The following is a 15,857-nucleotide window of genomic DNA, read 5'->3' as shown; positions in this document are numbered from 1 at the left end:
TACCGAAATTGCAGAGAAAATTAGCAATAGTATGAAAAGGCATATTGGTTTTATTGGGGTGCAAGCCCATGCCGGTAAAGACAAGAAAAAATAAGCCCAGGTTATCCACACCTAAACCACTACACCACTAGGACTTCCTTCGGATAGGAAATGGCATGCTAACCATACATTGATGAAATCACGTGATAATGTCAATCAACCAATTAGGCAAAATACAATACTGTTTACACTTATATATGAGAATTGTAGTCTTCAAAAACGATATTTGAGCAAATATCAACATTTGCATTCCAGCTCTTGGTATCTTAGTTTTAACACTCACAATGATTTACCACACCTTTTTTCGTCATACTCAAAAAGTTCATATTGCTAAAACATGAGCGATTGATAATTTTTCTTTCGAAAATACATGCATCACATTTATTTTAGAAACAGGAGCTTAATTTTTTTATGTAGAATTTCATTTGAAAAATTCAGTATTTCTCCAGTCTTTTCTGGCAACTGCTCAGGTACTGTTTGCAGAGCGCTATGCTCCGTCCATTTATCTACCTTATTAGCACATTGTAAGCTAGTAATTCAGTAATCTGAGTTTCGTTGATATCTTATCAGGTAGTAGACGTTGTTAAGTTAATGGATTTTGCGGTAAATCCTACAATTGACTATGTAAAAAATATTATTAGTAAACTATTCTTTTTTATATGATATTAAAACGTCTTTTAAAACAGTAAAAACTAAGTTAAATTATCTGAAATGTATGTTAAATAATTATATAATTATCGATAGGAAACTAATACTTTTAAAGAGACGTTTATAGAAGGATTTGGCTAAAAACAACAATAAAAAAAACCTTTGTTAAACAAATTAAAACGGCAGGCGCGTAGCTATCTATATGGTGGTTAAGCAACCTAAACTTTAACTTAAACTTTGGACTTATTGTTGACAAAAAGTACCACTAACTGTAATTTTATACCATATCATTTATATAATAAACATAAACATTGCTTGTTTCCGTGTATGGTCACAATTTATTTTATGCTTTCCGACGGTTTATAGAGAATTATCAGTGAAATAAATTTGATATTTTATTGTTTTGAAACAGTGAATTAATATTTTGAAATAGTGAAATAACATTTTGAAACAGTGAAATAACTTTAATATTTTTCACTGTTTTAAAAAAGGAAGTACATTCCGGAGTTTCCGGATTTGTCTCTCTTTGTCCTCAATAAAACTACAACTGCTCCCTTTGTGGCAACCATAGTAAAACAAACAAAATATTTCTTAAGTTACTTTGAAAAGAACATGTATACTATAATATACATGTTTATTTGGCGGTATAAAAATATAAAATGGAGTTAGTTGACGTAACTTGGTTTTCAAGGAACATCATGTAAATTGAAATGAATCACATGTTCATTTATAATCTTTAAATATAATCTGCCAACCCAACACTACCTTTTTCTTAATGGAGACGAACAACTAAAAATTAGTTTTTCTCACCGACCTTCTCTCTCAGACTCTTATTAGCTACGTGAATCGCCAAACCTTCCAGTAGAGCTCTTTTACCGGTGAATGTCGTAAACAACCAAGCTGCCCGAAACACGCAAATACTTCTGATACCGAACAGTCTCAAGTTTTGAGTTCAGACGCAAAACTGCAAATGTTCATTTCATTGTAACTTCTTTTCTTTCTAGTTGATTTTGATGATCCAATTTGTTGAATTGTACAATTATGCACATGTTAATTTTGTAAAATGTATGAAATTAAGATGATTCATTGTTATTTGATGGAAGGGCTTTTCTGAGTCTAGACTAGGATTTAAGGCTGTTCGTAACCATGGTCCCTGGATGAATGATGCTCTATGGTTATAACATGTATAATCCAAAAGGATATTTAGCTTGCTTATTACATGGAAGCAGTTGTTGTATTACGTCGCATGGCGTGATAAACAGCCCAAATACGTAGACTTCTATTTTGAGGGTCAGAGGCCACAGACACAACTATTAAAGTAAGCTGTGGGCAGCGGTTGGGCTCTGCAACATACATCCAGTTGTCTGTAGCATTACCTCAAAATGACATTAAATCACAAAGTATGACTTGTTATTACTAAGCAGTCGTTCTTGGCTTTATTTTCTTTGCCTTTTTCCAAATAAACTAAGCTCATATATATACTATGGTCATTTTTCCGTTAATTTATGATGAGTTCTATATTTTTTTTAATATAGATTATAAGTTTTGTATTATTTTGACGGCCTTCACTACCTGCTGCTGTTACTACTACTTTGGCGACAACATCACCAACAAGATCAACAACGATGATGACGGCAACGACTACAACTACATTAACTGCACCATAAACCTACCTTAAAAGTAAAAAAACTTAGCCTTTTATAAACGGGGTTTTCAATTAATATCTACATGGCCACACATTTTTCCCTTGTGTAAAAAACTATTTCATAAATCATATGCTTCTTTATTGTCAATTTATTGTTCATTGAAGTCAAATGAGTTAAACAAAATACTGCATTGAAATTCATTAATTCTTTTGTGCATCTATTTATATTTTGTTCAATTCATTTGGTTGCAATTTTTCAGCACAACAGTTTCAAGCGGATCTAGGGGGATTTTTTTTATATAAATGTAACATTAATTAGAAATTATTTTTTTTATAATAATGATTTTTGTTCTCTCCATCTCATTGTTAAGAATGCTGTTAAATGATGCACGCAAAACGTTAAATATGCGAGTTCAAGTAATGCGCTGCACCTCTCATTATAAACGGAATACCTTAACTGCTCGCTGTAGTTTATTTATAAGCTTTGATTTAAAATGAGCAGTTGCTAACATTAATGCACAGACTTCTGATCCATTAAAACCTATTAAGTATATGACGATTGTAATCTGTAATTGACTTTAAATTGAAAATGTCTGTAGACATAACGAATGCACTAAACACACATCAATATACAATGTTTGGAAAGGAGAACACACGCTTTTCATATTTTTTTATTGATTTTATAAAACCGTGGAGTATTTGTTTTTATACAGAACGCTTATGACTGTAGTTTTACTTTTCTAAAACCCTCATTACTTATATCGTCGTCATTTATAACATAACATCAGGGGCAAATTTATATTGGGCATTAAATATAGCATTAGAGAAATACCGGAAAGAATCGGAAATGGATTGAACTTGCGTTTGCATTGTTTTTTTAAAGAATTAATTGTACATGCGCATGTAAATAACCATTTTCAAAATGCTTCTACTTCAGTGAATCTATTTATATAACTGAAAAGGCACACATAATTAAACGCAGTTTTGTTCATAGTCAAACAATTAAGAAGAGAGAATGTATTCCCTGGGATGTATTTCCCCTTCGCTCGTTGAATCTTCGAACAATATCCGGTGGACATCTTCCTCTGAAATGTCATCGTCTGGCCCTGTGATAGATTGTTTCGATTTCAGAAAAGACATCCTGTTGTGCGCATGTTCGGTGAACTCCAACAAGTTCATGGTTGTTGCGAGGTTGTAAGCCTCTGTGGCGTGCTCAAATGCTCGTGTTAAGTGGCTTCGATGAAAGACATAATCACATTTTGCTAATCGCAACTGCATTTCGAGTATTTTGGTAATCGGAATATCCGAGTCTTCCAAATGTCGCATGTATTTTTCGGCGGAAATGATGTCATTGTCGGGAGGTTTGATAAGCCCCATAGTGAGTCCGTTATCTCCACATCTCAGCAGCAGAATCACCAGACGACACAGAGCGAACCCGAATCCGAATGGTCCGTCATTTCCGCCATCCCGTTTAAAGTTAGTCATTGACCGCAAGAAGCTTGTTTTAGCTGTGTTGAATATTCCATTGTAGACATTGAAAGCGCCTGGCTTACTGAGATTCAGGTACGAGAGTTGAGCGGTCATGTTCCTTGCGTGGTTGATAAAGAGCCACCCAGCCGCTCTTCCGGTGCAGCCAAGCGGGTCTGTCTCCATAATCATCATGGCTTCCTCAAGCGTCGTCTTTAACTTTTCCATTTTCTTCTGTGTAAGGTACATTCTCGTCTTTGCTGTGATGAGTTCCAGTGTCAAATAACGAGGATTGGAAGACTTTGGTACGAGCGCCATTGTGTCATTTATACGCCGTTTAGCAGAATCGAAGTCGGTTTTAAACAAATCTCTGCTGGCTTGCAGGTAGCCCAAAATACACATCAGATCGTAATGTTTTGGAAACCGAACCCTTAACTGAGTGGTTGTATCTTCGAACTTCGTATACTCGCCTTGATTGATGAGCGTGCTCAGATAATTGAAAGCTACTTGGAGTCTTTGTTTCGGCTTTTCGGTTTTGATAGAGATCACCTGCTTACAAATGTGTTCACATTTTGCCTTTTCAGGCTTGTAAAGTTTTCTCTGTTCGTGTGATTGTTTCATAATAATCAATGGAGTCATGTGAATTATCGCCGAATCGACAACGGTTGCTCCATCGGAAATGTCAGTTTCGATTCTTTGCAAATCCTTTAACTGTTCTATTCCCGTTTTCTCACAACCAAAATGTGCTTTCACTCTTGTGCGATGAACTTCATATCTCCTTTCTCTACTTTCTCTGCCGCTGTTATCCGTACGATTTTCCAAGTCGTCAGTCGTGCTAACCTTTTGCTGTTCACTACGGGTTTCAATGGTTTGTACGATGTATGAGTACTTTTTTGTCAAGGCTCTCTTCAGACTTGTCACTACATCATCCTCTTTTACCAGTAGCAGACGAAATAGCTGCTCGCACCTTTGTCGTCTTGTCAGGCACGAACAGACGGCGTCAATGTCGTCTGCTGTGAGAATATGTTCTTGGAACAAGTGGTCTATCAAGTCGTTTGGTTCAATATTATCAAGCAGTAAACAACAATGTATCTCGATAATAGTGAATAAACCACTCTTTGAAAATATGGCACTGTTCTCTATTTCAGTAATTTTTTTTAAACAACTCTCGCATTTTACGGTCCCCTCATTATTCCGATGTCGTCTGCTATATTTGGAAATTCCTAACTTATCTTTTGTCATTGAACTTCGAAAATCGGCTTCTAGAGTTAACTTTTCGTTTTCAATACTTAGCTGGGTTGCTAAGAACTCATAATTTCCCGTGCTGAGAGCCTTTTGGAATGACCCGTACGCTACCGGACCGCGTGACGGAAGCACCGCAAGTAGCGCGTGGCAACGTTCTTTCCTTGTGCCCGCAGACGACACGAGTTCCACGTCATTTTCAGTGAGTATTCCTTCCTCAAAAAGCGTGTCAAGGACACGTCCACAAGGTTCAAGGTCATTGACGATCTTAACGCGGTTTTCGCGCAGACGATGTACTTGCTCTTCGTCCATAACAATTGTTTATCTGACAAGTTAGAAATTGACTCAATTTTTCTACTTATTTAGAAATATTTGGTAGGCTTGTTTTAAAAAAATATATATTTTGTACATAAAATTCAATAGTTATGGTTAAGCTAATCTATCACTGGCAAAACAGAGTTATATATATATATATCATACATCATACATCATCTGGGGCCGGTTGCCGAAAACCTCAGTTAAATTTAACGGCTCGTTTAATTTCAACCAGAAGTGGCATGAGGTTGCACAAAATAAAGTTAGAATTTAACGGCAGGTTTAACGGTTGGAGGAACAGACCTACGTTAAAACATTTACGGAAGGTTTTCCAAGATTGCGGCTGTATTTGTAAATGTTAGGAAAGTGAAAGAATATCAGCACACTGCACATGTAGAAGATTTGGTAGACGATGAGATGTATGCCAGATACAAATTTACCAATGGCGGAATATATTATCTAAAGGATTTGCTGAAGGAATCGCTGGAAAGAACGACAAAAAAACAGGGCACTAACCGTGAGACAGATTATTCTGATTCTACGTTGCGTTTCTTTGCTACAGAAGCATTTTTCAACGTCATTGGTGATAGCATGGGCTACCACAAGTGCACTGTGTCACGTGTTGTAGCGCAAGTGACAGAAGCCATTTGTGGAAATGTACATCGGTTTGTGATGAGGCCGATGCCAATGCTCGAAGTAGTTAGAAATTGAGGGGAGCAGTTATCACTTGGTGATGTTTTACTCCTATAGAATTGAGGGGAGCAGTTATCACTTGGTGATGTTTTACTCCTATAGAATTGAGGGGAGCAGTTATCACTTTATGATGTTTTACTCCTAAACGAGATTTTGTCCTTGGAAAGGCCCTTGGAAGCGGGAAGACTCGTATTGTATACTGTGATGGTCCTTTACGATATAAGTAAACGAATTGACAATAATGCGAGTGTGTATAAGTAAACGTGAATGAAAATTGTTGTAGAACGATATTGTTCTTTATAGTATAAGGGAAACAACTGCTACACTACACGAGGTGGAAATACGGAGAAGCGTTATTCTTCTTGATCACTGTCGATGGGTTATGAGAGTACTTTAAATTAGTACTTGTTGTTGCTAAATCCAGATCGTTTGTTTATATTTAAAAGCGAGGATTATAAAGACCCTTTGTATAGCTAAATGCTTTTTCAATGTTTGATTTTAAGCTTGTACCTCGCAAGTATTTTTAATGTTACCACTAAGTAAGTTAATTTCATCTTGAAAACAAGGTACAGTAATGTACGGACTTTATCTAGGACATCGTAAAAATAATATGTTGTGAGAATAGCTATACATGTAAACACAGGTACATACCATAAACTAACACAGTATTAAAATTAAATCTAAGACAAATATCGTGAACGCTTTGAAAACCCTTTAAACGGTGTGTATTGTTCAATAGGACACAACGAAAAGTTACCGGATTATGGTGAGGGTTATTGGTCACATTTTTACAGTCTGTACATGCAGATTTGTATGAATTACTAATTACTCTCACCAGTAAACATCGGCTTAAGACGCCTTACATAGCACGATGATATGTATAATTGAGGTAAGTCGTTGTTATTTTGGTTTTAAAAGTCATTGCTAAAATGTTTGATGAAAATGCTAGCGCGTTAAAATAATGCGGCTAAAGTTGTAGTTTGTATCACGCATCAATACTGACATTGGGAAGCAACTTTTGTTTTATATATGTATGCTTTGTTTTAAATAGTTAGTTCTCTTTTGAACAGCTGGACCCATCGAGCTATTTTATTGCAAGATAAGCTTCAGTTTTTATAGTAGGAGGAATTTGTAATAGTAACACAGTTTATATCTTTAAAATTACCTTTTTGTAAAATATGTAAATGATGTAATTACCCCTCCCCCAACCTTCTGTAATATAAATTTATATAATTATCTTCTTTTGAATTGCTTTGAAGAAAATGATACAGTATAACTCTGAGATTGCTTTACAAAACCAGATAAGTGTGGAAATGGAAATGGATTTTATCTATCTATCTATTGTCCATACTTGTATTAAGTTTTACAGATGAAAGTGAGTAAAGTGTATACAATTTTTGTTTAATAACTTACCAGAGCTTACACTATCCCCGTTTACGTAGACTTTAAAAAAATGCCTTATTATACCTACTGTTATCCCCGCGTTTGACGCAGTAAAAAATGCTAAATACAACAAGGCATTCTTTTCTTTTCCTCTCACGATTTCCTTTTTCCTACCCGAATTAAGGTCTCCGGATTTCACTTATATTTATCGCTAAGATGATTACTTAATTATCCGAAAATATTTGCTTTATTTCGAGACAAGCAATGTTAAATTGAGGTCAATCGAATAAAAGCTTCAGTCACTTATTGTATTTTAAATTTTGAAGTATGTTCACTTAATTACTCCTTTTGGCGCACAAAAATAGTTTTATCCGAAGTTTAAGCCACTTGTAGGTCACTCCATTTTACCATCATTTACTACAAGATCTTGCAATGTATTATCGATATTTCCTCTTATCCTTTTCACGCAAGTGCTATCACATTGATTTAAATCGCTTCAACCCTTTTGTATCCTTTTATCATTTAACAGTTTTAGTTGTTGTTTTAGTTTTTAAACCTAAATAAGCGATCACGAAAGGTAATTGACTATAATAGCAGTCAACATTGGCGTTTGATGCAAATTGACAATTGACTATTTCCTACTGAGTGATATCCCTTTTCGAGCAGAGAAAATCTGTGACACCGCGTAAGACAACTAACTTGAATTGAGCTTATTATCGTTTTATTTTTGATAAATAAATATGTTGCGTGTATTAATGTAATATTGTATTTAAGTTTTACGAAATAACTTTTTACATTTAATAAATGTATAAGAAAATTTTAACTTCGAACTGATCGTTTCTGGGATTATCAAATACTCATAATAAGAAAATCACTTTGCAGTTTTGGCTTTTGTCCCTTTACTTATAGGTTCTTGTTCTTTTTTCAGAGTCTTCTTCCACCCTATCAATATGTACCTCAAATACAACAGGAGACAGGAGGGATTGACGAGGACACAGGAGGCTGGGAGGAGTGCTGAGGAGGCTTAAATGAGTGTCTAGTAGTGTTTTCCCAGCATTTGAGAAACGTGAGGGTTGCTATGTGCGCATGCCTTTAACAAATATACTTGTGTCGAATCAAAGTCAGTGTCCGGCGACATATCGTTGACAGATCTGCATTTATAATGGAACGAAACGAGAATGAAATTCGTCTATATTCGTGCGTCAAATGTAGGTACTTTTTCTTTTCCTGGAGAAATCTGTTGCACCATTTACGAGTATGGCATACCTGCGCGTATTATTCCTACACATGTATATGCTGCGAGCAAACGTTTCAGGATCGGAAAACATTTTTGCTGCATTTGAAGAAAAGACTTGGTACAAACCCGCGCGGTTAATGATGCTACTATAAAATCAAGTGTCATGAAGTTTTCAACCACAGTGAGTGTTTGGATGACAAGTAGTCAAGTCGTACATTAGTGGAAAAAAATGGATCTATTGGATACACGAAAATATAAGATGAGGAGAAAATTGAAAAGCAGTGCCTCTCGAAACAGACATGAGCCTCTCTCCAAAATGTATATACGGATGGTTCTCCCGGCTGAACAGACAACAGCTATCGCCAAAAGCATGCTTGACCGTCAGTCGAAACCTAAAGGGACTTGGATTGACTTGGAATTACAAAGAATGAAAGAAGCCAGCAAAAAACGAAAAGGCAAAGTGCTCAGTGCGGGTGTTATCGGTAATAAGGGCAGCAAGAAACATAGAAAGGTGGCACCATCTAGACAGAAAACGCCGAGACAAACTTCAGAAAAGTCCGAAAACATCGTTACCATCGGGCAGGTTTAAAGTTGAATGTTTCACTCACTCCTCCTCATTAGCGCTTAAGGATTTTGTTGCGATGCACCAGTGTGATATTTGTTTGAAAAGTTTTGGAAGACGCGATAATATGTTGCGACATAAAAGGTCATAACAGCGACGACGACATGTCTGTAACCTCGGAGAACTCTTCGGGTATTGATCCTTGGCAAGAGGTTGTCGATGAGGCTTTTCAAGAGTGTCAATCGCAGTATGAGGAGGAAGTGCGTGAAATTATGCAGGATGATACCGACCTTAGTGAAAGCGAAGCCAAGAAGGATGTCTTTGAGGATATGCGAAGTACTTACAGAAAGGCCCTGATGAATAGTTTTGGGGCAAAGCTGATGTGGTTTGACTCTATCAAGCGAGATACCATCTATAAGACCATAAAGAAAACAGTTAATCAACTTAAAGAAACAGAGGACTACGACGAACAGGAAGCCGTAAAGTACGCCATCCTTAAGCGGAGATTTCTGTTCGATAAGGTCTTGGACAGTTACGACGTTCCTCAGTTGGATGCAGAGCAAGAGGAAGAAACAAAACAGTGAAAATCATTCAAAGATACTTTAATTCGTTCGGACTAGAGTGCTTTGGGAAATTATTTGTTTTCAATCCTTACTCAATGCAGAATACAGACGCCATTTAATTCCATAACACAATTGTATCTGATAGTTTTGCAACACGTACTTGTTTTTAAGTAAAATAAATGTCTTTAATGATGTAAAATAAAATGTCTAATAATACGAAACGGAGTTGTTCTTGTGTGTTTTAGTTGTAGTTTTATTTATGTTTTAAGCGTTTTCCATATATAAACAAGACAAATGTTGATGCTGGGTATCAAAGACGCCGCCAGATCAGTTAAAAATAATAATGATTGCATTAAAATATTATGTTAATATTGTATTCAGTCATACCTCTTAGTTTGTAAAAAGGTGTGCTAAAAATTAAACATCTCAACTATGTTATTTGGATAGTTGAGATGTTTAATTTTTAGCACACCTTTTTACAAACTAAGAGGCTAAGAGATCAGTTTAAATTTTCTTATACATTTATTAAATGTAAAAAGTTATTTCGTAAAACTTAAATACAATATTACATTAATACACGCAACATATTTATTTATCAAAAATAAAACGATAATAAGCTCAATTCAAGTTAGTTGTCTTACGCGGTGTCACAGATTTTCTCTGCTCGAAAAGGGATATCACTCAGTAGGAAATAGTCAATTGTCAATTTGCATCAAACGCCAATGTTGACTGCTACTATAGTCAATTACCTTTCGTGATCGCTTATTTAGGTTTAAAAACTAAAACAACAACTAAAACTGTTAAAATGATAAAAGGATACAAAAGGGTTGAAGCGATTTAAATCAATGTGATAGCACTTGCGTGAAAAGGATAAGAAGAAATATCGATAATACATTGCAAGATCTTGTAGTAAATGATGGTAAAATGGAGTGACCTACAAGTGGCTTAAACTTCGGATAAAACTATTTTTGTGCGCCAAAAGGAGTAATTAAGTGAACATACTTCAAAATTTAAAATACAATAAGTGACTGAAGCTTTTATTCGATTGACCTCAATTTAACATTGCTTGTCTCGGAATAAAGCAAATATTTTCGGATAATTAAGTAATCATCTTAGCGAAAAATATAAGTGAAATCCGGAGACCTTAATTCGGGTAGGAAAAAGGAAATCGTGAGAGGAAAAGAAAAGAATGCCTTGTTGTATTTAGCATTTTTTACTGCGTCAAACGCGGGGAATACAGTAGGTATAATAAGGCATTTATTTTTAAAGTCTACGTAAACGGGGATAGTGTAAGCTCTGGTAAGTTATTAAACAAAAATTGTATACACTTTACTCACTTTCATCTGTAAAACTTAATACAAGTATGGACAATAGATAGATAGATAAAATCCATTTCCATTTCCACACTTATCTGGTTTTGTAAAGCAATCTCAGAGTTATACTGTATCATTTTCTTCAAAGCAATTCAAAAGAAGATAATTATATAAATTTATATTAAAGAAGGTTTGGGGAGGGGTAATTACATCATTTACATATTTTACAAAAAGATAATTTTAAAGATATAAACTGTGTTACTATTACAAATTCCTCCTACTATAAAAACTGAAGCTTACCTTGCAATAAAATAGCTCGATGGGTCCAGCTGTTCAAAAGAGAACTAACTATTTAAAACAAAGCATACATATATAAAACAAAAGTTGCTTCCCAATGTCAGTATTGATGCGTGATACAAACTACAACTTTAGCCGCATTTAGCCATCAAACATTTTAGCAATGACTTTTAAAACCAAAATAACAACGACTTACCTCAATTATACATATCATCGTGCTATGTAAGGCGTCTTAAGCCGATGTTTACTGGTGAGAGTAATTAGTAATTCATACAAATCTGCATGTACAGACTGTAAAAATGTGACCAATAACCCTCACCATAATCCGGTAACTTTTCGTTGTGTCCTATTGAACAATACACACCGTTTAAAGGGTTTTCAAAGCGTTCACGATATTTGTCTTAGATTTAATTTTAATACTGTGTTAGTTTATGGTATGTACCTGTGTTTACATGTATAGCTATTCTCACAACATATTATTTTTACGATGTCCTAGATAAAGTCCGTACATTACTGTACCTTGTTTTCAAGATGAAATTAACTTACTTAGTGGTAACATTAAAAAGACTTGCGAGGTACAAGCTTAAAATCAAACATTGAAAACGCATTTAGCTATACAAAGGGTCTTTATAATCCTCGCTTTTAAATATAAACAAACGATTTGGATTTAGCAACAACAAGTACTAATTTAAAGTACTCTCACAACCCATCGACTGTGAAGAATAACGCTTCTCCGTATTTCCACCTCGTGTAGTGTAGCAGTTGTTTCCCTTATACTATAAAGAACAATATCGTTCTACAACAATTTTCATTCACGTTTACTTATACACACTCGCATTATTGTCAATTCGTTTACTTATATCGTAAAGGACCATCACAGTATACAATGCGAGTCTTCCCGCTTCCAAGGGCCTTTCCAAGGACAAAATCTCGTTTAGGAGTAAAACATCATAATGTGATAACTGCTCCCCTCAATTCTATAGGAGTACAACATCACCAAGTGATAACTGCTCCCCTCAATTCTATAGGAGTAAAACATCACCAAGTGATAACTGCTCCACTCAATTTCTAACTACTGCTCGAGCATAGAATATGATATAATTTTTTAAGAAAGCTGGATTCCCGAATGTTGTTGGAGGTGTAGACGGAACACATATCCGAATCCAGGCGCCATCCGAAGACGAACCAGCCTTCTTAAATAGGAAAGGCTTCCATAGCATCAACATGCAGGCTGTATGTGACATCAAAGGTATGAAACATTGAGTTTTCCACTTTTATTTTCAGTATTTCCATCTTTTCTTTCGAACGCTTAACACAATAATTATTTTTTCAATTAAATATTTGGTATGCTGAATCTATGCATACAGTTTGTTAGAGTTTGGAGGGTGCAGGACGAAGTGAACCATTACCCAAGTGAACAACTGCCTAAGTGAACCATTTGCAGGTTCAAGTCTGATTAATATTGCACAGTTTAATTGTTTTATCTTTTTACAGGAAATTTACAAGTGTAAATGCAAGCTCACCTGGGTCATGCCACGACGCGCACGTGTTTAGAACGTCGGAATTGGCAGCCAAGCTGACCATTGAACATGTGGCGCTTTCAGATGGTGTCCTTTTAGGAGACAGTGGGCATGAACATGAATTTGCCTCAGACAAGAGAAGGTATGCAAGGTAGCTGTGGCATGTGTTATCCTCCATAGCATTGCAGTAGACATGAACATGCCTATGGACGACGATGAGTTCATTCAACCACATAATTGGAATGATGGAGTACACCAAGATGGCGGTACTGGCGTGGCCATTAGGGACTTTATTGTTGAAAACTTCTTCTCTGTGTAGTATTGATATGAATTAAAATATACCACTGCTATCATAAATGCTCGTTCATCATCACCGCTGTTAGTTCATCATCATCATTGTTAGTTCATCATCACCACTGTTAGTTTATCATCATCACTGCTCGTTCATCATCACCACTGTTAGTTCATTATCACCACTGCTCGTTCATCATAACCACTGTTAGTTCATTATCATCGCTGTTTGTTTATCATCATCATCATACACATTGATTACCTTCTGTAAAACAAAACAAAACATAAAATAAAAAACCAACGTTGCCTTTTTGATAATACAATCTTTATTCTTTGGCATATATGATTCATCTAACATATAATTGTTGTGGTTGAAACCCCTACTACGCATTGAACTACATGTGTATGTACACTTAAACCTTTTTAATATCCTCCGTACTCTTAGTCTTTTTCATACCTCTTGCTCTGCTAATTCCACCTGACTTTTGAAATAAAGGATTTGCCAATAAATGAGTTCCTCTGTTTTGCTCTTCCTTCTCTTGACACCATTAATAACAATGATTATTATGATAATAATGATCATAATAAAAAGAATGAAAGTGAACTGAAATTATTGCTAATTGTGACAAAAATAATCAAATCACGTCTGGATTCAAACTGTAAATGTAGAAGTTTACTCACTTGATATATATATATATATTTCATAAGTTGTTAACTTACAATGCAGTTGTTTGAAAACATTGCAAACACTTACACACGTTCTGCTTCTGTACATGGTAAGACTCCGCCTTGTGGCTGCTCTCTGATGGTCCTGCAGTGGTCTGTGCTGACATTAGGACCTTGGATGGCGGGGGCAACTTTGAGGACCTAATAGTATCACTTTCCTCATTATCTTCATCAGTTAGCTTGAGTATGAACGAAAGACCATCTGCGAAACACAATAAATGGTGTAACTATTAAGCCAAGGGAGACAACTGTGTTAACTTGATCTATAGTCAGAGTCGTTTTTATTCGGACGTTATAACTTAGACAAAGTATTTTAAGGTGAAGGATGTGAACATGAGGCACCTTTTATGTACATTGAAAATACGATTTTGTGACAAAATCACCGTTTGGAAATAGACTAAGGTAAGACATCAATATCATTTTATGCCTTCTGAATGTGTATCTTAGCGTGTTACTCGCTTACTTCAATTATAAACAGTAATTTCCACTTGAGAATTTTGTTACTATAAATAGAAACACAACCTGTGAACGAGGCTATTATTTGTTTATTTTAAGTAAGAAATTCCCTTTCATGTATTAGACGACCTTAGTATTATATATCAAATTATCATGTTTATCACGAAATTACCTGGCTCATCAGAGTTCACCCCACCTACAACTCCATTAAAACTGGCATCAGCATGTATAGCCACAATTCTATTCGCTTGGACTGTGGCCTTCTTCAGTGTATCTGAACCCCGCCCACTCTCTCTCCGCTGGAGCCTTTCACTTTTATGACACAAATTAAAGTATCAATAAGGAGGTTGAATAAACATGTAAATTTTAAGCTTCACCCTGAATTAAAAATAACAGTATCTTTTCATTAAAACATGTATTAAGTCGTTTTATGAAAAAAATGAATTAAATTGAGAACATCTGTCATGCTGAATATATTTCTAAATATTAACAAAAGAACAACAACATTTTTAACTATAATATCAGACTAACTTGTTATCTCAGCTTTGGCATTTTTCCTCATGTTCTGCCATTTTACACTGATTTCATCACACACCAGTCCGAACAGCACATCCCAGGGTAGAACATTTAACTCCTATTTCTTTCCATTTCCTTTTCTTTTTCTCATTAGAAATTTTATCTGTAAATTTATTTGTCAACATTTCCCTTGTCTCAAAGTCTCCCAAACATTCCTCTATTATTAGAGTTTCACTAGCTGTGAAATTAGTTTTTGTTTTTTGTTTTTCAGAATTATTAGCGGATGAGCGATCGGCCATTTTGGATGCTGAATGATGGTGACAGATGAATTATGGAACAGGAAGATGAATTTAATTGACTGCTAAGCATTTAACGCTAGCGTTACTTAACGGCAGTGTTAAATAGCTATGAGCAACATAAATTTAACTGACCGTTATGGATTTAACGGATGATTAAGGTAACGTACTGTTCAATTTAATTGAGGTTTTAAGCAACCGGCCCCTGAACTACATGTAATTTTATCAAAAATTAGTTGCAAATAATTCACAATACCTTGTATGAATGAATACATATATACAAACCGTAACTTAAAATTACAGCTTGTTTGAAAAGTAGAAAGATGGAAAATAATGATTTACTTACCATAAAGTTACATCTCATACAATAACAATATTAAAACGTATAACCAAGTGAGTTTCATTTCTGTTTTTCTCGTGATTTAACTGGGTTTTCCAGTTTGAATGTATAATGTATACTGAAATGTTATATTTAGAAACATGTAAAAAGCTTATTCATTTATAAAGTATTTCCGATTATGTTTTCAAACAATAGTTTAATAATATAAACTGAAGATGACTACTGTATGTCTTTTTATTATGATTTTTTTACACATACCGCTTGACTTAAGTGTTTCTATTTTAATACAGATAGTTGACATTAATAAT

The 15,857-nt window shown here is 35.1% G+C and overlaps 1 protein-coding gene across 3 annotated transcripts; it reads right to left on the bottom strand.

The window, feature by feature from the left end:
• Positions 1-3,030: 3,030 nt before the first annotated feature.
• LOC128227787 (uncharacterized) lies at positions 3,031-15,769 on the bottom strand. Of its 3 annotated transcripts, none has more exons than XR_008259852.1 (4): positions 15,556-15,769; positions 14,570-14,709; positions 13,970-14,143; positions 12,680-13,480 (listed from the first exon to the last, which is right to left on the bottom strand). XR_008259852.1 is itself a non-coding variant. In XM_052938636.1 (2 exons), exon 2 carries the CDS (start codon positions 5,351-5,353, stop codon positions 3,335-3,337), a length of 2,019 nt encoding a protein of 672 aa, XP_052794596.1. In that variant the 5' UTR covers positions 5,354-5,366; positions 15,556-15,769; the 3' UTR covers positions 3,031-3,334. The 3 variants fall into 3 exon arrangements, 1 of the variants encoding a protein (XP_052794596.1); XR_008259853.1 differs by lacking the exon at positions 15,556-15,769 and adding an exon at positions 14,929-15,238; XM_052938636.1 differs by lacking the exons at positions 12,680-13,480; positions 13,970-14,143; positions 14,570-14,709 and adding an exon at positions 3,031-5,366.
• Positions 15,770-15,857: the final 88 nt, after the last annotated feature.

This window comes from Mya arenaria, chromosome 3 (assembly GCF_026914265.1).
Source record: "Mya arenaria isolate MELC-2E11 chromosome 3, ASM2691426v1".
Classification (NCBI taxonomy): domain Eukaryota; kingdom Metazoa; phylum Mollusca; class Bivalvia; order Myida; family Myidae; genus Mya; species Mya arenaria.
The sequence above is the reverse complement of the archived record's forward strand: the minus strand, read 5'-3'. Positions and strand labels throughout refer to the sequence as shown.

Coding starts and splice junctions, on each gene's coding strand:
- LOC128227787 (XM_052938636.1), bottom strand. CDS start 5,353: ATGGACGAAGAGCAAGTACATCGTCTGCGCGAAAACCGCGTTAAGATC.